The 23896-nt window shown below is 53.1% G+C and overlaps 1 protein-coding gene across 1 annotated transcript; it reads left to right on the top strand.

The window, feature by feature from the left end:
• Nucleotides 1-2213: 2213 nt before the first annotated feature.
• Nucleotides 2214-12817, top strand: SCN2B (sodium voltage-gated channel beta subunit 2). The gene is made up of 4 exons (XM_060105037.1): nt 2214-2283; nt 11245-11411; nt 11718-11928; nt 12618-12817. The coding sequence occupies exons 1-4, from the start codon at nt 2214-2216 to the stop codon at nt 12815-12817; spliced, it is 648 nt and encodes a 215-aa protein (XP_059961020.1).
• The last annotated feature ends 11079 nt before the right edge of the window (nt 12818-23896 follow it).

The raw sequence follows: 23896 nt of genomic DNA, 5'->3' as shown, positions 1-23896 counted from the left end.
TCTGTGAATGCATGAGCCAGCTGCAGCCAGACTCTGGTGAAGTGACAGAGGAACTTTGGCGACGGAGTCTGTGCAAGATCCAGGCATGGACATCCACCTCTGGTGTGGAGAAGCACAGAGGCCTCCTCTCCGCCTTTCTGCCTTTAGCAACTGCCACCCAAATTTGGCCCACTTCACTCCTCCCCAGCCTAGGACAGCCTCAGTGGCCTCGGGTAGATTTTACTGCCTTCACGATGATGTGGACGATGTCTCACTCCTCTCCAAATTCATTCATTCATTCATTCAGGGTGCCCCCGTGCAGCTATGCAGCACCTGTTTATTGAGTGTCTGCTTTGAACCAAGCATGTGCTGGCCTCTCATTTGTTTCCTCCATGCCCTGCCTCTTAGCACCTTCTTTTATACACACACACACACACACACACACACGCAGAGGCCCCTTGCTTCATCTAGTCCAGTCTTCTCTTCCCTGTGTCTCTAAACAACCCAAGGGAAGGTGTCGTGTCTCCTCCCCTTGGCAACAGGTGATGTGGAATACTGGACATACCCAGTGTTTCACACAGACCTCAGTTTGAGTCCTGGCTCTGACTCTGCCCTTAACTATCCTAGGTAACTTGAGTGGGTTAGGCCCTGTTGGCCTCTGTTTCCTCATTGCAATTTAAAAAAAAGAAGAAATCACCTCTTCCAGGCTTACAATTAAGTACAGACTTTTAAAGGCTTGGCACAGAGTTAATGCTCTAGGATGTGGGTGGCTCCCTCCTTGCTCTATCAGTGGCCCATCGCAAGTTCAGGTAGTGGCTGCATGAGAACCTGTGTTCTCCTCAAATATCTCCCCAGAGGAGTGGGGGTCACCTTATCTGCTGAGGGCCACGTGGGTACTCCACCCCAAGTTCTCCTACTTGTGATACTAGCCTATTGTTTTCTCCCTTTTTCAACATCTGTTGAAACAACAAGTTTCAACATCTGGTCTTGTGTCACCTACCTCCCCCCCTTGGAATATTTTATTTTTTTATTTTTTATATATATATTTTTATTGTAGCATGCGAGCTCAGTAGCTGTGGCTCGCAGGCTCTAGAGCGCAGGCTAAGTAGTTGTGGCGCACGGGCTTAGTTGCTCCGCGGCATGTGGGATCTTCCCGGACCAGGGCTTGAACCCGTGTCCCCTGTATTGGCAGGCGGATTCCCAACCACTGAGCCACCAGGGAAGCCCTCTTGGAATATTTTAAAGCAAATTTCAACGATCGTATCATTTCACCTATAAGCACTCCAATGGGTATAATAGATAAAGATGTTAAAGGACATAACCACAAAATTTTTTTTTTTTTTTGGCCATACCGTGGGGCATGCGGGATAATGGTTCCCCGACCAGGGATCGAACTCACGCCCCCTGCAGTGGAAGCACAGAGTCTTAACCACTGGATGGCCAGGGAAGTCCCAACCACAAAAAATTTTTAACGCCACCCCCCCACACCAAATCAAGAGTTATTCATTAATATAATCTAACACCCAGTCCATATTTATTTTCTTCCCAATTATCTCAACAATGTCTTTTTACTGTTGATTTGATTGAATCAGGATTCCCCAAAAGTTCATGTTACAAATGATTGTAAGAGCTCTTAGGTATTTTGACACCAACCTGCTGTTCTGTTTTCAGTGGAAATGCTAGAAAAATGAGGAAGTTCTTACTTCCTGAAAGTCTTCCACCTCACTTCCCTGAACCCTTTTCAAACCAAATAAAAATTAGCATCTCCTTTTTTGGGTGTTTTTAAATGACAAAAAGAATTCACCCCTCACAGCAGCTTTGAAATAAATGGGTTCCTCAAACAACTTTCCAACTCCAACAATCACCCACGTGAAGAAGAAAGGCAGGCCGTGCTTTAGTTCTGGTTTTGGAGGGTAAAAATTTCCAAGGAACTTTGCTCTTTGCAGACAGAATTTTTATGCCCTGCCACCTGCATTTCGAAATCCACCAACCACAAAATTTACTCCATCCACTTTTTTCTCTCTCCCTTCCACACTCCCTCTCTCTTTTTAGCAGCAACATACAAGCCGGCCATATTAGAGAGATGGAAATAAAGCTTCCTTAATGTTGTATGTGTCTTTGAAGTACATCCGTGCATTTTTCTTTTAGCATCTAACCATTCCTCCCCTGTAGCCCTCGGCCCCTCAAATCACCCTCTCCCCTATCCCACCCGACTAACATCTCAGTCTCTGAAAATGCACAAAGATGCCTGGCTACCTCGCCCTGCCTTCAGTCTCACGGGGCTCAGTCTCTTTTTCTCTTTGGGTAAGTTAGACTGCACATCTGCATGCTCCTGAGGGTCCAGAAGTGCAGCCGCAACAGGAGGAGGATGGGGGCCGGGGGTAGCAAAGAAGACATCGCTTGAGCTTCCCTTCGGCGTTGTCCTTGGGAAGGGAGGCGCGGGGATGGGGGGAGATGTGGCTGGGGACTGCATAACGCTGAGACGACTTGGTCGCAGAAACGTTGGGTCAAGGGATCTGAGTGTTCCTCGGAGGTGTCATTGTCAAGGGAGGTGATTTTTCTTTGGATTTCCCTGAAATGGACGTATGTGGGGCTGGGGGCCGAGGGTAGGCTGATGTGCAGAGCCTCTTCATGGATTTTTTCTTTTAGCTGCTACAGATCTCCCGGGACTTAATGCTCCCTTAAGGGGCTTCTTCTGTGAACCTTGATCTTTGGAATCTGGTGGATTTAGGATATCAGAAAAGAGTGTACGGGGGAGTAGGGGGGCAGAAAGTTGAGTCTGGGTCTGGCTTCCTGGAAATCTGTACCACGGATTTGTTGCAGTGTGTGGAGGCGTAGGTGGGAAGCAGGCTTGAGGAATGATCTCTGCATTGGGAAGAGAACTGCTGAAGCAGGCACTGATGGAGAAGCTCTCTGGCTTGGGCCAGATGGAGTGGAGGAGGGGACAGGTGAAGGGATCAGAAAAAAAAAAAAAGAAAGAAAAAAAAGGAACACATGAGTGTGGTTGTGGCCCTTTGGATCATGTCTCCGAACTGTCCAGCCCCACCTTGCTGACTGTCAAGAGATCCAAATGCTAATTTCATACATGGCCACTCATGGACTTCCTGGTGGGTAGGTGGGCTAGGGATCCTGCTTTATAGGTAGTTTCCTTCTTGCAAGCCTGCTTTATAGGTAGTTTCCTTCTTGCAAGCCTGCTTTATAGGTAGTTTCCTTCTTGCTCTTAAACTTACTCATTGCTGGCATAGCAATTGAGGATCCAGTCCAACGGCTGTCAGTGGGAATATTCCCCATCACAAAGTCTCTCTCTCCCTCTTTTTCTCTCCTTCTCTGGCATGCTGTGCTGGATATTGGGCTGGAGGGCTAGAGACAGCCCAGGGCCCCTGACAGCCTGCATGATAAGGCCTATGAGCTTTGCTGAGTTACTGAACATATTAACAACAGAGCAGGAGTGTTAGGGAAGCTCAGGCAGTAGAGCCAGCATGAGCCTTGGACTGGATCTGGGTTTAAAGCCACCTTTGTCATTTACTTCATACTATCGGCAAGTGACTCCCCTCTGAGCTTCAGTTCTTTCCTGGGTGAACTGGAGAATACCTACTGCCTGGGTTTTTTGTGAGTCTGGCACATAGCAAGTGCTTAATAATAGCTACCCTTTATGAGCTCTTTTCACTTGCCCATGCGCTGTGTATCTTGTTTAGTCCTCACGGCAATTGGTAACCATATGGGGCAGATACATTATGATCCTCACGTTACAGATGAGGAAACAGGCACAGATAAGTTAAGTAACTTGCCCAATAAGGTCACAGTAGTTTAAGGGGAGCTGAGATTTGAACCCCTGGTTGTCTGACTTCACCCCATTCATTTTTTTTAACATCTTTATTGGAGTATAATTGCTTTACAATGGCGTGTTACTTTCTGCTGTATAACAAAGTGAATCAGCTATATGTATACATATATCCCCATATCCCCTCCCTCTTGCGTCTCCCTCCCACCCTCCCTGTCCCACCCCTCTAGGTGGTCACAAAGCACCGAGCTGATCTCACTGTGCTATGCGGCTGCTTCCCACTAGCTATCGGTTTGGTAGTGTATATATGTCCATGCCTCTCTCTCGCTTTGTCCCAGCTTACCCTTCCCCCTTCCCGTATCCTCAAGTCCATTCTCTCTAGGTTCTTCATGACCATTTTTTTTTAAGATTCCATATATATGTGTTAGCATATGGTACTTGATTTTCTCTTTCTGACTTACTTCACTCTGTATGACAGGCTCTAGGTCCATCCACCTCATTATAAATAACTCAATTTCATTTCTTTTTATGGCTGGGTAATATTCCATTGCATATATGTGCCACATCTTCTTTATCCATTCATCTGTCGATGGACATTTAGGTTGCTTCCATGTCCTGGCTATTGTAAATAGAGCTGCAATGAACATTGTGGTACATGACTCTTTTTGAATTATGGTTTTCTCAGGGTATATGCCCAGGAGTGGGATCGCTGGGTCGTATGGTAGTTCTATTTTTAGTTTTTTAAGGAACCTCCATACTGTTCTCCATAGTGGCTGTATCAATTTACATTCCCACCAACAGTGCAAGAGGGTTCCCTTTTCTCCACACTCTCTCCAGCATTTATTGTTTGCAGATTTTTTGATGATGGCCATTCTGACCGGTGTGAGGTGATACCTCATTGTAGTTTTGATTTGCATTTCTCTAATGATTAGTGATGTTGAGCATTCTTTCATGTGTTTGTTGGCAATCTGTATACCTTTGGAGAAATGTCTATTTAGGTCTTCTGCCCATTTTTGGATTGGGTTGTTTGTTTTTGCTATTGAGCTGCATGAGCTGCTTGTATATTTTGGAGATTAATCCTTTGTCAGTTGCTTCAATGCAAATATTTTCTCCCATTCTGAGGGTTGTCTTTTCGTCTTGTTTATGGTTTCCTTTGCTGTGCAAAAGCTTTAAGTTTCATTAAGTCCCATTTGTTTATTTTTGTTTTTACTTCTATTTCTCTAGGAGGTGGGTCAAAAAGGATCTTGCTGTGATTTATGTCATAGAGTGTTCTGCCTATGTTTTCCTCTAAGAGTTTTATAGTGTCTGGCCTTACATTTAGGTCTTTAATCCATTTTGAGTTTATTTTTGCTTCACCCCATTCTTAACCACTGAATTCTACTGCCCCCGATATTTAAGAAATGATGCTGCTATAGTAACAATCATTTGGATCAAAGAATCTTAAGTACAGGCAAAAGAGGGGAGTTGGGTGAGTGACCAGTGTGCAAGGAAATGAGGATGGAGGACAGGCAACCTGTTTGGGGAGTTAGGGAGAGCTTCCTGCGGGAGGGAGAGCCTTATCTAAGTGAAGAAAGCAAGGGGGCTCGGGGACCAGGACCAGGGTGTGGCTTAGAGGAAGATGGAATCTAGGGTGAAGAGGTCAGGGCATGGGGGCTGTGAGGCGGTGGTGGAAGGAAGCTAAAGCCTCTGCAAACCTGGATGGGGGGAGGGTGCAGGAGTAGGGACCTTGAACTTGAACTTGATTGGTGCTGTGATGAGACATGCCCTGGTACTTCAAGGCCGAGGGCTCAAGTGGACAATGGAATCTTGGTGGTTGTAGCAGCATCAGTCCCCAAGATGGAGGGATGCCCCAAGTGACAAGGGAGGGGACTGAGACAGGGCCTGGGTTTGTGAGGTTGACTATAGAGCTGACAAAGGGACAGGGGACAGCTGGCCAACGTGCTGTACACACGACAGAAGCACATGAGACTAGTTTTCAGTTAGAAGCAATCCAAATGATTGGTTTTCCTTAGAGTTTTTCTCAAAACTCTTGGCTCCACGGTCACTGGCCTGGTTACCAAAGTCTGGGTTATGTTAGGCGAGGCTTAGAAAGTGGAGTCTGGTCCTCACTCAACCCCAGTGCACACGGACACACAGGGGAAAACGCCTTCCCTTCCCTCTACAGACTTTTATCGAGTGCCCTCTGTGTGTCACATGCTGTTCTGGGGCCAGGGATGCCAAGATAAATAAGAATCAGCTCCCCAGAGCCTCCCGAGGGACTAGGGAACTTAAACAAAAAATAGTAATGCAGCATCCCATGTGCTGTTAGCAGCTAACCTTTGGTGGGGGCTGACCATGTGCCAGGCACTGCTGTGAGTTTTATGTTTTAGTATTCAGTCCTCACAACAGCCCCAGGAGGTAGGTCTATTGTTCTCTCCCATTTTATGGATGAGGAAACTGAGGTGCTGGGAGGTGAACCACCTTGCCGAAGATCAGACCACGGCTCTAGAGTGCTGGTCTTGGCCACTATGCCATTCTGCCTCCCGGTCTGGGAGTGACAGAAACCTCCCGGTCTGGGGAGAGGGCACAGGCACTGGAGAAGCTGCCACGGGGGCGATGCCTTGTTAGCTGGGATCTGCGGGGTAAGCAGGAGGGCTCAGGGGGCAGCAGGGTGAATGAGCTTTCCAACCTGCAGCAAAACACGTGCAAAGGCATGGAGGAGTGGAAGAAGGCGGCGTTTTCAGGAAAGTAAGAACTCCGGGGTCACTGGAGTGGAGGAAGCGTGAAGGGTTGGAAGCAGGACAGGAAATGAGGCTGGGATGCTGGATGGTCCCACATGGCAAAGGGTTCAGAAGCCCAGGAGCCTGGACGAGATCCTGAAAGCAGCAGGGAGCCAATGGCGACTGGGGGTGAGGGGTGACAAGGACAGGTGCTCTCCTGGCTGCATGGGGGTGGCCTGGCCTGGGAGGGAGACCTGAGGCAGTGGGTCTGAATGGTAAGGCAGCCCAGGAGTTGGGCTGCGTGTCACAGTCACCTGGGTGGCAGGGGCTGCCCTGGGACACAGCGTGCTCCAGAAGGGTGGGGACTAATTTCTCTGCTTAGACAAACTCTTCTTTTTTTTTTAACCAAGAAGAAAATTAACCTACCTCATAGGTTGCTGTAGGGTTGGAAAGAGGCGTGAAGAGAATTAACTTCTAGTCTCTGTAGGAAATAGCATTTGACAGGAGATGAGCAAATTTTTGTGATCTCTGCAAGACGGGCCAGTTAGAAAAGTATATGACATGGGGCGTGAGGTGCCCCTATACGTCTTAGAGAGAGTGAGGGGCCCTGGGCATTGGTGAAGTTTTGGAACTGAGCTCAAAAGCCACATCCTTACGGTACCCTTGTTGAATCATTTCCTTTCTGTGAGTTGGAGATCAGAGACTCAGGCTCCAGACCTGGTCCCAAATGGGACAACCAGGAAGACTGCGAGCCCCCCTTGTATGGAGGTTCCTTTAAAGAAGACCATTCCCCTCTGGCCAGCCTGACTGGCTGGGGGCTGACATGGGGGCTGGACCTGCCATGTAGACAGCAGGAGGACTGAGCCCTGGGACCCCTTGGTACAAAACTCACCCCCTGACCCAGCCTCCACCCCTCAACCTGCTGTCTAGAGCCTGCAGCCTGGCAGCCTGGGTTCCAATCTAGCTTTGTCACTTACCAGCTGTGAACTTGGGCTATTCATTTAACTTCTTTGTGCTCCATTTCCTCACCTGGAAAGTGGGGGTGATAATAGGGTTGTTGTATTAAATGAGGTGATATCTGTAGGGTGTGTAAACAGCGCCTGGCACACAGTAAGCACCCTGTTGTTACTATGAAGTCCTTTTGTGGCCCTAGCCGTGGATTCGGCTAATTTCCCGAAGCAGCAGAGCTCCTCAGGAGCCCAGGATTTTGCTCACAGCTCTGTCCTTGTTGCATGATGATTTCCTCCTCTTTAATGAGGGCCTGGATTGGTGAAAGGCCTAAGGCCCTTGCCCTGAGCTGGGACCCTGGGACACCTCAGGCGGAAGTGGGCGCTGTACTGGGAGTCAGGAGCCGTGATTCGGAACCCGGCTTGTCCCTACCTGCCGTGTGTCTCTCTCAGGCCTCACTTTCCTCACTGGTAAGATGATGGCGCTGGATCTACAATTCCTGAGGTTCCGAACCCCTGCCTTGGTGACTCCTGTGCCTCTCTCTGCAGTTGGGACTTGACGGTTGCCCTCTCTGACCACTAGAGGGCACACGTGTCCGCCTGGTGCCTCCTGCAGGCTGGGCCATAGAGATGCGGGGAAGGACCCGCATTGCACCTCTCAGTCTGACCCCTCCTGCCGGCCAGAAAAGCCCCCTCGCTCCCCAGGGCCCTGCCCTCCCGCACAGCAGAGTGGAGGGAGCTCCTGGTAGGGTTCAAGTTCTGTCTCTGGAGTGATGTTGTGGCCTGGGACGGGACAGAGGCAGGGATGGGTCAGCCAGACGTGTGGGACCTACTTCCTAATGCCACTTGGAGGCTCCTTTTGCTCAGGTGCCCTAGGAAGGTCGCAGAACCTTCCCAGGGAAGGTGCTAGAGAAGCAAGGTGTTCCTGGGATGTGAGGTAAGCTCAGGACAAGGCCCTGCCGGGCTCCTTCCCTGAAGATACCTCCGCCTCTGCAGAGCGGGGGCGGAGATGGCATTTGCAGCGCACCTCCTCCTCGCCTGGCGCTGTGTTCAGTGCTTTCATAACGCGGTGAGGGTGAGGAGATGGGAACTGGGCTTTGTTCTCCTGGGGGCGCCGCTCAGCCTCTCCCGTTCCTATTTCCCTGACGAGCACTTCAGCACACCTGGAAGCTTGGCCTTGCAGGTGGAGCCGTGTGCCTGTCCCTCTATCTAGGGCCGGGTCCTGACCTCCCTGGCCAGCAGTTCAGAGCATCTCCTGCTCTTGTCCTGCCTACTGGCCCTGGCCACTCATCCAAAGGGATGAGCCGAGTGGAAGGGCTTCGCTGTCCCTGCTTCCAAGCTGCAGTGCTGCTCTGGGGTGGGGCCCGGCAGCTTTGCACAATGAAATCTTTTGCAAAACGCGAGCCCTGTGCAATCCGGGGGAATTCCAAGGGGCTGCCCTGAGGGCTCAGGCTCCAACGTGCCCCTGCCGGGAGACTGCCCCAGAAGCCCTTCCTGCTTAGGGGGCAGAACTTGAGGAGAATTTAGGCTACCCTTTGCCTTATTTTTATTTTGTTTTGGTTTTTTTTGGTGGCCTCTCCCATTGCGGAGCACAGGCTCCGGACACGCAGGCTCAGCGGCCATGGCTCACGGGCCCAGCCGCTCCGCGGCATGTGGGATCTTCCCGGACCGGGGCACGAGCCCGTGTCCCCTGCATCGGCAGGCGGACTCTCAACCACTGCGCCACCAGGGAAGCCCTTTTGTATTTTTTGTTGGCTGTGCCTTGAAGCTTGCGGGATCTTAGTTCCCCCATCAGGGATTGAACCCAGGGCCACCTCAGTGAAAGTGCTGAGTCCTAACCAGTGGACCGCCAGGGATTCCCGTACCCTTTGCTTTACATATTTTATCTTATTTAATTATTACCGTAACCCCAGGAGGTAGGTATCATCAGCTGTGTTTTATAGGGGAGGGGCCCGAGGCTCAGAAGATGGAGAAACTTGCCCATGTTCTCCCAGCCGATAGAAGGCAGAGCTGGGATTGAACCACATCTAATGGGGTCTCCGTGCCTCCTAGCTGCCCCCCTGCCGTCCCCTAGCGGCTTCTTCTCTCACTCAGAAGGATAGTGGCCTGGTCCTGGCCTAACTCTGGGACCTCAGCTCTCTCCAGTTGCCCCCTTGATCACTCTGCTGGTTGTGCTTCAGATACGTGATGCTCATTCTAACCTCTAGAACTTTCCTCTTGATGTTCTGCTGCCTTGGATTCTTTCAACATTTCACATGGCTCACTCCTTCACTTTAGTGGGGAGCCACCTACGGGACACCGCTTGGAGCAGCTTTCCCTGACCACCCGATGTCAAACACACCCTGCACCTTGCTTTATTTTTCACAGCCCTTGCCTGTGAATCAATAGCTAAAGTTACGTTATTTCTTTTCCCTGTTAATGTCTGTCCCCCTCCCTAGAATATAAGCTCCATGTTTCAGTATCTCTGCCTGCCTCCATCATAGCAATTATCCCTGGGGCTTAGACTAAGTGCCTGGGGCCCAGGAGGTGATTTATAAATATGTGGTAAATGAGTGAATGAATGATTGATACTGAGCATCACTGCTTCTCCTTTTTTTTTTTTTTTTTTTTTTTTGCTGTACGCGGGCCTCTCACTGCTGTGGCCTCTCCCGTTGCGGAGCACAGGCTCCGGACACGCAGGCTCCGCGGCCATGGCTCACGGGCCCAGCCGCTCCGCGGCATGTGGGATCTTCCCGGACCGGGGCACGAACCCGCGTCCCCTGCATCGGCAGGCGGACTCTCAACCACTGCGCCCCCAGGGAAGCCCACCGCTTCTCCTTTATAAAGAATATTCGTCTTTTGGGGTGAGGTTGCAACCATATTGGCAGAGAATTTCAGAATCCAGCCCAGGGCTAGGGTGAGGTGAGTGCAGTGCCTAGGGCAAGATTTAAGGAGGTGTCTGCAGGACCCTGAGGGTGGGCACCCCCTTAAGTCTTGTGCCCAAGGCTTTCTGCCCCTCTGTGGGCAGGGGCTGGGATGGGCACTGCAGCTTCAGCTGGGAGGGCTGTGGCTCACTCCCCTCACCCTAGACTCCGTCCTGCTTGGAATGTCAGAGTGGGATGGGCCTTCTCAGGCCACACACCCAGGGCTCCTGGACCAGGTCCAGTGCTCCCCAGAGGATTCTGCACCCTGCTGTCCCTTTAGCCTGTATCAGCTCCTTGCTGTGCTGCGTCCAGGCCTGGCATCTCCAAAAGGACTCCTGTCCTTATAGACCCATCACTTGGTCCCTTCGAATTGTGCCTGTTCTTCTGGGGCATCTCTTCCTGCCCGTTGCTCATCTGCTGTCCCTGCCGGGAGCCTGAGGAAGAGGAGGGGGCTGGCTGGGCTGGACTGGGCATACGGCTTGACTCTGCACTGCGGTATAGAGAGCGAGGCCTTCTGAATCTGCATCTGTCCTCAAGGCTGCCTGCCCCCAGGGGACACTGCAGCTTCAGCTGGAAGGGCTGGCTTTGGCTCAGCCGAGATGGGTGAACGTGGTGGGAAGAAGGGGGAACCGAGGCCAGCACCGTGCGGCCCCTTGTCCAAGCCATCAGGTGGCCAGGACAGGCCTGTGGCAGGACAGCCAGGTGGAGGGAAGGCTTGAGGCCATCTGTCTGTCCCTGGCTTGACAGACGATGTGCTCTCTCTCCACCCCAAGGGCCACATCAGTTACCGCTCAGGAGCTTCGCCCACCCCACTCCACCCTACCCCGTGATTTCAGCCACGAGGGGCCCCGCCAGCTGTCCTAGCCCTGCTCCGCTCTGCCCCCTCCCTGGCCTGGTCTGCCAGAATCCTCACCAGCTTGTGGCTTTTCCCACAGTGCCACCCGGGCGGAGCATGGAAGTCACAGTACCTACCACCCTCAACGTCCTCAATGGCTCTGATGCCCGCCTGTCCTGCACCTTCAACTCCTGCTACACCGTGAACCACAAACAGTTCTCCCTGAACTGGACTTACCAGGAGTGTAGTAACTGCTCCGAGGAGATGGTGAGTTCTCAGATGGAGGCAGGGGTGGGGAGGCAGGAGCCCCACAGCGTGAAGCTCCCCTTTCCCACCACCTGCCCCTGCACCGTACCAGGACCCTAGCATACCCTGGTGGGCTATCTGCTCCTGAGGGCATTGGCAGAGGTGTGCTGGGTGCCTGGGTGGCCCTGGGAGGGTGGCAGAGATCTAGAGGTGACTGCCTCTCTTCCAGGTAAAAGGGGGCATGGGAGGAGGGGCATCCTGCTGTCCTTGCAGCTCCTTGCTCATCCAGCCCCCTATCCTGTCCCTCGCCTCCTGTCCCCCCACCAGTTTCTCCAGTTCCGCATGAAGATCATTAACCTGAAGCTGGAGCGGTTCCGAGACCGCGTGGAGTTCTCAGGGAACCCCAGCAAGTATGACGTGTCAGTCACACTGAGAAACGTGCAGCTGGAGGATGAGGGCACCTACAACTGCTACATCATGAACCCACCCGACCGCCACCGCGGCCACGGCAAGATCTATCTGCAAGTCCTCATGGAAGGTGAGGGGCTGCTGGGGGGCCCTGCCCGTTCCCACCCAGCTACTCTCCAGCAGGACTAGCTGGGGCTCCTTGGGAGAGGCTGTGCCCTCCTGAGGGGTGGGAGCAACAGCATGTGCTGGGTGGAAGACATCTGTTTTACTCCTTCCCGTCCTTGAGGACTATGTCTCAGGGAGTCCTGATGATGCTATCCAGCGTGCTCACCATCTTAAGAATCCCAAGAGCAGCTTTCATTTATTGGACACTTGCTATGTCTCAGTTACAGCTAAGGCTAAACTCTCTAGATGCAATATCTCACTTCATCCTCATACAACCCTATGAAGGAGGTACTATGATTATTCCCATTTTACAGACGAGGAAACCGAGGCTACGTAAGGTACCTAAGGTCACACACTTAATAAATAGTACAATCAGGACTCAAATTGGGTCCACTTGACCTCAAAGTCCATCCTCTTGGATACTGCATTATATTGCCCTCCCCTGGGGCTTTTAGGTGCCCTGGGATTATGGGGTGGGTGAGGCGCTTAGAGGTCCATGGCCTGGGTTGATTTTTTGCTTTGACTAGAGTGCTTTCCACGGAGGAGAGTAAAGTCAGGACCACCCCACACCTACTGCAGGGAGCAGGGGCCAGTGGACAAGGCTCCCTCTTCCAGCCCTAGGGCTCAGCGGGTCTGTTTCCTCTCCTTCTCCAGAGCCCCCTGAGCGGGATTCCACTGTGGCCGTGATCGTGGGCGCCTCCGTCGGGGGCTTTCTGGCTGTGGTCATCTTGGTGCTGATGGTAGTAAAGTGTGTGAGGAGGAAAAAAGAGCAGAAACTGAGCACGGATGACCTGAAGACGGAGGAGGAGGGCAAGACGGATGGAGAGGGCAACGCGGACGATGGCACCAAGTAACGGGCGGGCGGAGGCCCTGCAGCCCCTCCCTTGCGTCCTGTCTCCCTCCCACCCTCCGCCCCGCACAGTGTGCCCCCGCCTGCCCTCTCTTGGTGTGCTTCTCTCGAACCAGGATCCCAGGGCTGACCTGGGGCCTCCTGCACCCCTCCCTTCGTATCCGCCACCCTGCACCAAGAGAGACTCACCTCTCTTTGATTGGAGAAACCTGCCCTGGCGTCTGGGATGTGTGGGCCCTGGGGGGAGGGAGAAGCGGGCTCAAAACTGCCAGCCTCTGAGAAGAGGCAGGAGGCCTGTGGGAGGGGCGCAGAGAGAGAAGGGGGAGGGTGGGCAGTGGAGGAGGAGGAGGCCAGCTGTCCAGGCTGCCCAGTGCGTGGACTGGTCTGGTGGCAGCTTCAGAGGGGACCTGCAGGTGGGACGGGGCTCTGCTGGCTGCCTCTAGAAGGCCTGGGGTGTGGCATGCCTCTGCTCTCTGAGCTGCCCCTAGCCCTGGGCAGCCTTGTCACGGGGGTGGTGATGGGTTCCTATAACTTGGGGGGTGTGTTGAAGGGATGACCGTGCATTTCCTGGGCCTTGAAGGGAAGGAAGCTGGAGGCAGCTGGAGACAAGCCTTGGCCCAGGGAGCTCTGCTCTCACCTTTCTCCTTCGATAGCTGCTACCACAGAAGCCTCTGGGTTTCTGTGGGCTTGCTAAGCCCTTGGGATTTTTGGCAGGGAAAGTACCAAAGGGCTGCTGAGCTAGGCCGTGGGGGGCGGGGAGTCGTGTTTCTCCAGGTGGTGGTCATTTTTCACCACAGCTACCCACTCACAGGAGACAATTGCAAAGTTAGCTGAGGGAGGAGGGGCTGGGGGCTGCGTTGTAAAATGGAGTTCAAGGTTGACTGCCTTCTCCCCCAGGGTGGCCACCATTGCCTGGGCCAGGAGCAGCTGAGGTGCGGAGATAAGGAGGGAGGGGGTGGGAGCCACGTCAGAGGAGTAGGTGTGCAGCAGGGTTTCATCTGGCTTTTCGCCCTGAGGGAAGCATGAGGGGAGCCTTGTAGCCTCTGAGACCCTGTGGCCATGTCACATCTGGAGCCATGTCACACCCTCCCCTGCCCCGACAGTTCTCTCTGGGGGGAGGAAAGTAGCATTTGTGCGGAGCCAACTTTCACTGCCATTTTACTCACATGAAGAGGGAATTGTTCAAGCCTTAGGAGCGGGAGAGAGACAGAGAGAAACTGCCTTGGAAGAGCCTCAGAGATCAGCTAGCCAAGTCACCCATACTACAGACCGGGAGACTGAGGTTCAAACTCACAACTGAGGGGCCTGCTTCTCCTCTGGTTCCTCAGTCTCCAGTTTGGATGAATAGAGCCACACTTTGCCCAGTGGGAGGGACCTCTGCAGACAGAGAGATGAAGGAGGTGAGGAGAGGGAGGTGAGCTCCTCCAGCCCTGCTCACCTCCCTGGAGCCCAGCCCCTCCAGGCTGTGACTGAGGCAGGGATGGGGTGATGGGAGTGGAAGAGCAGAGCTGCTGGAATGCCCCACGCCCACCCGAGGCTGACCCTCTGCAGCACTTCCCAGCCTTTCTCAGAGCTCAGGCCATGCCCGGGCTCAGGGGGTCAGAGCCCAGGGCAGGAGTCTGGGGAAAGCGGGTAGAGATGGGACTCTGACAGCTTCTGGGACCCCTCTCTGCCTCTGCCCAGCAGATGGCCTTTTTGGGGAAAGAGTAATAGCATATGGGCGACTCAGTTTAATTCACTTCAATTCAACATCCATTTATTGAGCATCTCCTATGTGCCAGGCACTGGGCCAGGTACTGGAGATGCACACAAAGCCATAACAGAGCTGGGAACTGCTAGGTCAGCACTGTGGGGACCAAGATGAATTTTTTTTTTTTTGGTGCATCTAATTCCACCTCTGCAGCCACTGCTTCCAGGGCTGGAGTAGGAGAAGAAGGAAGAAATTCCAGAATCTGGGCCCTGGGAAGGGAGGAAAGGAAGGAAAGAGGGAAGATGCAATAGGGAAGAGGGTGAGAGGCCAGACAGAGTGGGCACAGAGTGGAGGGTGGGCAACCAGCCTGAGAGCTCCTGGGTGGGATGAGTCCAGCTCACCTGGAAATTCTAGCCCATCAGTACCTAACTGCCAATCAACACACTGCCAATGGGGGTGGGCTAAGCCCCCAGGATGCCTGGGGTAGGTGGACATTGCCCATCCTTGGAGCCAACCAGCTGAGAGGGGAGAGATGGATAGTGGGCACCCTCGTTCCAGCTGAGACCAAGGGTGGTTGTAATAACATGTCTGCAGCTTGCAGATTTCACTCTTTGGCAACTTCTTAAGTGCCCTCCTCTTCCAGGATGAGTGAGGATCTGTGTGGATGCTGGGAACTTTTCTTTTTCCAGGACTCATAACATTTAGGGAAATTGTTTGCAAGATTCCCTAGGCTTATTCTAAGAAGTCCTAACTCTCTATAAGGAAACCCAAGACTTCTGGGTTCCTTCCTTTCTCTGCCCTGACCTAGAGGGTCCTAGGGAGAGCAACGCCTCTCCAGGGGCCTCAGGCGCCCAAGCAGATGGGGATGGGCCAGGAACCACCTTTGTCTCAGGTACCCATCCTCATATGCACTTTCTTCCCAAGCCTCTTAGAGTCTCTTCCAGAGGCCTCATAGAGCTGCCTCCCCCAGGGCAATGAGGCTGGGAACAAAATGGGGCTTCTGTGAGTAGAGGTGGGAGACTGGTGAGATGTTTCCACAGCACCCTGCTTTCTAGTGTATACCTCTTCCTGCACCGTGGGGCTCAAGCCCTACTTCTGGCTGCATGTTCCCGTCACTGCGCTCTGCTGGGTTCCGTCTGCTGGTTTTCTCAACTGCCTCTGCCTCTCCTCCTCTCTTGGAACCCCCTGTCTGTCCCTTTCTCCTAATTAAGGGCCCCTGTAAAGAGAGATGGGCTTGCCAACCCATGGGATTTAGCTGATAAGAACAAAGCACATTTTTTCAGGACTGCAATGCCTTGAGGTGCCTTGGAACTGGCTTTGGAAATAGCTATCTGCCCCCTAGCTCTGGACTAATCACAGTTATTCCTGATTTAAAAAAAGGAAAAGCTGGATCCATATTTCTCCCTGTGAGTCTCCTTGGTGAGGTTGGGCTGGTAAGTATTTGCAAGGTCAGGTTAAGCAGATGGACAATTGAAAATGCTGGCCAGGTCCAAAAGACAGTCCCAGGCCATAGGAATGGCTTGGTGCAGTTGGAACGGGTGATGAATGGAGACATTTTTCTTCCTACATACGTCTTAAGGATAGACAGCCTGTGTCTCTTGCTGTGCCTCTTGCTGATGTCTTCCTTTATTGAAGCTTGCTGATGCTTGTTTGGACATAGTCTATATATAGGTAGAGATATATTATATATACAAATATAAAACATCTCACTACATCCACCCCGAAAGTTACGTGGAGGGGGAAACAATCATTTCTCAGTGTTTTGAGTTGATTCACCAAAGGCAAATTATGGAATGTTCTTATTGCTGTTTGTGCACTTGGAGGGGAAAACACAACTACTTATGCACTTTCTAGGATTTATGTGCTCTGTGGTAATGGAAGAGGTGGTGGAGAGAGAAACTGAAATGGTCCTCTGTGACCCAACTGCTGTGATGTGTCTGCTTTGGGGAGCAGACTGTTTCTGTTGCAGTTTGTCTCATTGCTTGGATTTATTGGCTGCAATAAACAGATGGTCTCCCCTGAACATCCCTTGAGTGTGACTTTTTTCAGGGGTGCAGAGTGGGGCAAGTTGAGGCGGTGCCAGGATGGTCACAGGGAGTCCTGTTGTTCCTTTCCTGGAGTTGCCATTGACACTGCTGGGTCCCCGTCAAGGGTGAGATCATTCTGCTCCCCTCTTGTTAGATGCTTCCTCTTTTTCCCTCATCGCCTTCACAGAATCCTGGGGGACTCCGTCCACCTTGAAAGCACCCTGGGGACAGGGTGGCTAAACACCGACTTCCTGGAGGGCTCTTGGTTATTTCTGGAAGAGGACAACCCTTTATGCCCCCAAGGCTAACCGTCATGCCGATGCTGTCTATTCTTTCCATGGGTGGACGGGCCATCCTTCCTTCCCTCTGTTTCTAAGCTGTGTCTGACTAGGCAGACATCTGTTTCATCTGCTCTGGGCTCAAGAGAAATAGCTGACAGCTGGTGCAGAGTCTGCCCTCATGCAACTTCACGGATGAGGGTGGCTGCAGGGAAGAATCAGGCCGTTCATGTCCCATCTGCGAACTGCTCTATCCTAGTTACGTGCTGCTGAATCGGCCCTCAATTCAGGACCAAAGGCAACCACCTGGCCCAGGGGCTCTGATCTCCCAGACAACCCAGTCTTTTTCTCTCTTGCCTTCTGGTTTTGTATCTCTTTGCATTTTTCTCTTTCTTACACACACACCCACACACCCTTGCCTAGGAGGCTCACCCGAGAAGAAAATCCTCAGCTTTCTGAATGCAAGGAAATGCTGAAGTGCTTGGTTTCTACTTTTCTCATCGTTTCTTTATCATTTCTGCCTGCTCCCTGGTAACCCAGAGACCTTCACCACTGGTTTAGTGGTCAGATGCATTTTAGAATATTCTAGGAGTAGCCTAACATTCGTAGTCCTAATGCCGGCAGCTGCTACCCGAGAAAGAAGCCAGATGGAAGGTGGCAGCATTAAACAGAGGTGGCTGGTATTTGACAGAACCAAAGGTACCTTGGTTTAAAAGGATGTCTGCCCTTGGAGCCCCTGAGTCCTTCCAAGGATGGGATGTCAGAGAGGATGCTTCCCTACTTAACAGATAGGAAACTGAGGCAGGGGATGTGGACTCAGATGCTGGAGATTCTGGCTGGTTCCTTCCCGGTGGAAACAGCATCTAACTCAGTCCAAGGCTTTTCCCCCAGAACACTTGGAGGACACTTTGGAGCTGGTCCTGGCTTCTGGGAGGACTGGGTTTGGCTCAGGTGTCTCCCCTAAACTGACGTTTTGGGGCCCAGCCTGCCTGGGGCCTGGTGAGGTAGTTCTGATTGAGGAAGAAGCTGCCGTGTGCGGGAAGGGCTCGCTCCCACCCTGCAGCTCAGAATTGCTCACCGGCTTCCTGTGTCCCCCACCTGAGGTGCTGGTGCTTCTCCACTCCCACCGCTCCTTTGCTTCCCGCCGGAGCCCCTGCAGGGCTCAGGTACAGCCATCGGCCTGCCCATGGCCGGCTGCCCCGGAATAGTAGTCTGTATGCGGAGCCTCTCAGAGTCCCTAGGACAGGTTTTGAGGCCCAAAAGGAGAGGGGGAGGGGGAAGAGTAGATCTTTACAACATCAGAGACGAGAGGGATCCCGGGGACTACTTGGCCAAGTCTCCTGATGATCCTGAAGGGGAAACTGAGGACCAGATCGGGGAAGTGATTTGCTTAAGGCCACAAGATGAGTCAAGGACAGTCCAGGATCTCCCAGCTGGCTCCAGGCCGCCTGTTCTTCCCACAGCCCACAGCCAGTCTGAGCCTAGCGCTCGGCACAGCTCGGCACAGCAGCCCACACCAGCCCAGGCTCCTGCCTGCCCCTTCCCAGTGGGCTTGAGTTGAACAAAAAGAGGCCCCCATGCTTCTTGTAAGGGCACAGTTTTGAAAGCTGAGGTTCAGAGAGGGAAAGTAATTCTCCCAAAGTCACACAGTACGCTAATGACAGAGCTTGGTTTTAGTCTCCATTCCAAGTCCCATTCCACACCACAGTAGAGTGCCTTTCCTCATGCTGGTTTGTATATGGTCCATCTTAGGCCACTTGTCTCCCTCCTATCTTGCAGGTGTTGTGCTAAAAAACTTCAGGTGAGAGGAAGCTGGGGCAGTGCCTGGTGGGATATGGGTTGGGCAGCTGGGTGCACAGGAGCATGGGTCCCCACTGAGGTCTCCTGCCCTCCTCCTTTGGCTCAGAAGGTCCATGCTGGCAGGGCTCTGCGGGCACCCTTCTCGGATGGCCGTGGTGAAATTGACCCTGAAGCCTGCCAGGTTCTAGTCATTCCTGGCTGCCTGCTACCATGCTGATGCGCAGGGCACCAACCACCTTTTAGGACAGGCTCCGGCCACCCAGTGGTTGAGAGCCCCAGAGAGCCATGGGGAAGGAAGCTCATCTTAGAACTGTATCCTGGCATCGTGACATGGCCCATAAATTTGGTCCTAAAACAGATTAGCCTAGGACCGCACTCCTCTGCAGGGCTGAGGAGGGCCTCTGCCTAGAAAAGGGAGAAAGACTGTGGGAGAGAGGTGGTGGGAATAGATGAGCTGGGAGTAGGTAGCCTGTAAAGCAGCTTCTCCTTTTCTCTGGCAACAATGACTTTGAGAGTCCACGAGGTGCTGGGAAGGGGGACAAGTGGACACTGGGTGCTCAGCTTGGCTACTGTGGAGTCCAGGAGAAGGGTTGTCCCTTACAGCCTTGGCAAAGTCACTTTTATCCCAACTGCAGCTGCCTCTGCTTCTCAACTGCGACAAATTCCCTGTAAACAGGTGGCATAGGACTAGAACTGTTTGCCTCAACAGACTGAGACCCTCCTGTGGGCAAATGGGCAAAAGAAGGGGTGTGTTCCTTCTGGAGGGGAAGTGTGTGTCACAGCTGATGGCTAATACAGCGGGTGGGGCTGTGGCCACAAGGAGGGGGATTCGCCTTGACCCATTCTGCCCCAAAGCGAAACATTAGGGCTGGCGGACAGAGGCAGATATTGATCCAGTGGAAGTCAGAGCTGTGCAGGGAGTTGAGTTTCTCTGAGGTAATGAGCTCCCCATCCCGGAAGGTATTCAAGCATAGCTTGGGGGTGTTGTCGAGAAGATTCATATGTCAGGGCATACTTTTAGACGCTTTCTAAATTTACTGACAATGGCCCTCTGCAGCCCTCATTTTAGGATTCAAATGATAGGAGTAGGATTAACTCTTGCTTGCCTGAAGATAAACAGGACACATGAATGGGCAAACTCCTGTCCCTCTGCCTTGTTACTCAGTCACGCTCTACCCCAGGCTGCCTCTGCACTCTTCTACCTGCTTGCCCTATTCATCTTTACCTGACTTAGCAATGGTGGTGGGGAGAGGGTAGGTGGCGAGCCCCTATTCACAGTGAGAAATAGGCTGGAAGAGGGTGGAAATTCGGAGTTAGGAGCCCTCAGGAACTTCTTTCCAAAGATCAGGCCAAGTCTGACTTGTATCTTTGACCCTCCAGCTGGGGCAAAGCTTACCCTCTCCTTCAAACAAGACCTTAGAAAATGGCGACCATCTTTTCAGTCTTGTCCTCCCTTCACCCTCCCAGCTTTGTCAAAGTCTTCAGCCTTCCCATCCTTGCCCCATAGCAGGCTCACACCCTGTGGGCTCTCCACAGGAGCTGATGCTCTTGAGAAGGGCAGTGGGATGGGCGGGCTCATATCCAGCCTCAAAGGGTTTGGAGGAGGGTGGGGCCGGGGTGGTGGCAGGGTGAGTGACAGTCGGCTAGACTAATCAGGATGACCACCATGTACTGAGTAGCTACTCTGTGCCTGGCCCTGAGCTCAATATTCTATGTGTATCAGCTGACAGTACTCAGGACAACTCCCCAGATATGCATTCTTTTCTCACTTTTACAGATGAGGAGACCTGTTATACTAAGTTATGTGTACACTCAAGGTGACACAGTTAGAAAATAGCAGAGAATTCAAACCCAGGGAGGAGCGATGCCAAAGCCATCAATCACATCCGTCTGTGATTGGGAAAGGTCAGGGAACTGGCCTCTTGCAGCCCAGAGACTTAGGAGTGGGTGGGGGAAGGGTGACTGGGAGCCAATCTCAAAATGACTGTGGGTAGCCAGAGATGGGCCAAAGTGTCTGGAAGCAGAGGCAAAGGCTTCCCAGTGGGTCTCTAACATCCCACCTCCCGCCTGGACTGACCCCCAACCCCACAGCTCTGTGCAAACAGCTCTGGCCCCCGCTGACCACCCTCTCCTCTCCTGGTTTCTGAAAACCTACAAAATCCCTTCTTCACCTGCTGACCAGTTGTCTCCATCCCCACGCCTCCTCCTCGGCCTGTGTCTCACTCCGCGGTCCCCAGGTTCCCCTTCACTCCAGGCCGACTCTCCCCTGCTCCCCTGCCTCTTCCCTCCCCCTTGTCCATGTCTCCTGACCTCCTGCCCCCGCCACATCTCCTCTTCTACTCCACATCCTCTCCCTCCTCTCACTTTGCAAGATCCGCTGCCCTCACACTAAAATGTTCAGAGCGGATGGGACCAGAACGCTTGGGGAGCCCTGCCTGGTGCTCTGCACCACGTTACGCTTCTGGTTTGGTCAGTCTGTCCCAGTGCCCAGTTCAGCGGCAGGACCAGGTCTACGGTTCCAGGAGGACGTCTAACCATTCTGCTGACTAGGCAGTCCCCCTACAATGAATGACAAACCTCCCCAATGCCTCCGACCCCCAGCCCTCCTGAGCCCCCATCCTCCCATGATGGACAAGCAGTGGGGCATGGTAATCCATGAAACACAGAGGTAAACACAGCTCTGGGGTGCTGGGTAGGGTGGCTGAGACCCTGCCATGGGGCTTCACGCCCTACCCCAAAGTGGCCCAGAATAAAGGGATGCCCAGGACTCACCCCATCTCTGAGCTGCAGTGAGGGAAGCAGACGCCTGCTCCTGCAAGGGGGCACATGCCCCTCTCCAGCTTGGGACTGTCCAGTGAGCATCTCCCTGGTCAGGATGTTTTAGCTCCCTCCTCCCTCTGCCCTCCTCCTCCCAATGAGCTCATCTGCCTGGGGCTCCCCACCCCCCTTTGCCTGAAAGGATGTTTGGAAAGAACCTGGCAGAAAACAGAAAAAGAGGAAGGGAGGGATGGAGGAGGTGCGCCCAGAGCCCTTAGAGAAAGTGGAGATGGGTGAGGAGAGCTCAGGAAGAGTTCATCGCTGCTCCAAGTCGGATGCGAGCTGGGCTGGGGAGCAGCGGGCAAGGGGGCCAGTACTGGTTCCTTGCTGGGCTGCTGGGCCACGTACCTGCGGGTTGGTTTGGTGCATGCTGTCCTGTTAACCCCCTCAGCACCTGCCAAACTTCAGTGGATGCTGAGACTGTGGCTGAGGCAAGTGAGCACTGAGCTGGAGGGCAGGAATGGTGAGTCGGGATGGGCAGGGAACAGACCTAGGTGCATTAGAAGGAGACTCCCAAACGCCTGGCCAGGTAGCATCCACCCAACCCCAACCCCAGAGGCAGAAGGATTTGGGAGCATTCAACTTTAAGTTACGGTATGCAGAGCATCCCGGCTCCTGCAGTTCCACTGTCCTGAGGTTGGGGCCCTGTTTATAACTGGGTTATAAGCTCCTGGTGTCGATCTGAGTGATCTGAGGTCAGAGGGAGAGGGACTGGGAGGTGGGGACATTGCGGTGGGGGGGGAATCCCTGCAGAGCCTCCTCTCCTCTGCCTCTCTGAGCCAGGTCAGCGTGGCTGCTGTCCAGCTCCATTACCTGCAATGCCCCGGCAGGAGCCGAGAGGGCTTATGGGGGAGGGGGAGAGGCAGGCAAGGGCAAGGGCAATAGGGGAGCCAGAGGAGGAGGAGGCTCCCTGCCAGGATCTTATTACTTAGAAGGAACTCCTCTCAAAATAGCTCTGGAGACCTCACCGGAGCTCTCCCTTCCTCCCCTGCCGGGGTCTTGGCTAGCTTTCTGAGAATTGACAGGAGATGGAATCTTCCGTCTACCCGCCCTGGTGGAGGTGGAAGGTGGGACCACCCCCAGGGCTGAGTACCTTCCTGGGTAAAAGCATCTCCCGGAGGCTGGGAGCTGGAGCTCTGCCCCCATTTCTGCCCGAGCCACTTCCCTACCACACGCTGAACCTCATACCTGCGCTGCTTCCTAGCTCCCATCCTGCTCCCCGGAGGGCCCGGGGTGGAGGCGGAGGGCAGGAACCGAGAGGCTTGCCTGGTCTCAGAGAGGACTGTTGGACTAACTGCTTCAAAGAACCTGAGCCCTCCCCCGCACACCCACCCCCCTGGAAAAATCTCCTTTCCCCTTAAATCTAGGCCCTATCTCCTCCCACCTGAGAACAGCTTCCTGGCAGCTCCTTGGCTCCGGGTCCAGTCCATCTCTGCATCCCTGAAAACTTGCTCTTCAAGGTATTTCTGAGCCAGGCTGCCCAAGACCTGAGTGTGCAGGACCCCACCACCATGAATCCAGCCTGCTGGGCACAGCGCGGGGCTGTGTCCAAACCACCATCCTGCCCTCTAGGGACTTCCAGCCAGAGGAGGAGAAAGAGCCAAAGTGCCCGTCCATCTGATCGATGGACTAGGGTTTTGAGAATTTTTGAGCAAAGTGCTCTCTAAATGTAAAACTCCTCTAGCCGCTAATGCATCTTTCAAGCACTTTTTCTGCCCAGCTGTGGAGCCCTCATGATGTTCTTTAGAGGAAAGCTGGGGGTGTGGAGGGAGGGAATCAAATAATGGGGGAAGTTCTAATTCTGACTTTAAGAATCACTTTCTCTGTGACCTTGGGCCACACATTCTACCTCTCTGGGCCTGTTTCTTCATTTGGGAGGCGTGTGGGTTTCCTAAGGACCCTTCTGGCTCTAAGAATTGGTGAGCAGCGAGGCAGCTGAGAAGGTGGAGGGCACGGAGGAAGCTGGCACCTTTTCGTGTCACCAGGGTCTAAAGATATCCAGTGAGTGCTGTCCCCTCCCTTCCCCTTTCTCTGGGCAGGGGTCACTTTCCTTCCCTTTGGCTCACCTCCTGTCTCAAATCAGCCTCCAGCTCTGAGAAACTTGACCCCTGCTGTAAAAATAAAGTGGGCAGTGTAGATGTCTGGCCCTGTGGATCTGGTGTCTGGGACCTCCTGGAGAAGGAGGGGGAAAACGTGCAAACTTGGAGACAGTAAGAGTCTTAACCTTTTTAGGGCCCTAGACCTCTTTGAGAATAATAAGAGCTGAAATGTACTGCGGGCTGACCCTACACCTAGAACTCTGTTAGCACTTTTACGTGTGATAATATCTCATCCAGTCTTCATAGGTCCACATCTGATGTTTGTGAGGCCTGGGGCAACTGCACAAATGATAATTACATATATGTCTAAATATAAGTTATGAATCAAGATAACAAAGTGTTAAAACTCATCTATTATCCTCCACCTTTGAT

The sequence above is a fragment of the Mesoplodon densirostris genome, chromosome 7, assembly GCF_025265405.1.
Source record: "Mesoplodon densirostris isolate mMesDen1 chromosome 7, mMesDen1 primary haplotype, whole genome shotgun sequence".
NCBI lineage: Eukaryota > Metazoa > Chordata > Mammalia > Artiodactyla > Ziphiidae > Mesoplodon > Mesoplodon densirostris.
The sequence above is the reverse complement of the archived record's forward strand: the minus strand, read 5'-3'. Positions and strand labels throughout refer to the sequence as shown.

What these genes read in the sequence shown, in the direction of transcription:
- SCN2B (XM_060105037.1), top strand. Translation starts at nt 2,214, where the DNA reads ATGCACAAAGATGCCTGGCTACCTCGCCCTGCCTTCAGTCTCACGGGG. An exon ending in GTAACTGCTCCGAGGAGATG is followed by an intron (nt 11,412 to 11,717) that starts GTGAGTTCTCAG and finishes TCCCCCCACCAG; the next exon opens with TTTCTCCAGTTCCGCATGAA. An exon ending in TCTGCAAGTCCTCATGGAAG is followed by an intron (nt 11,929 to 12,617) that starts GTGAGGGGCTGC and finishes CTCCTTCTCCAG; the next exon opens with AGCCCCCTGAGCGGGATTCC.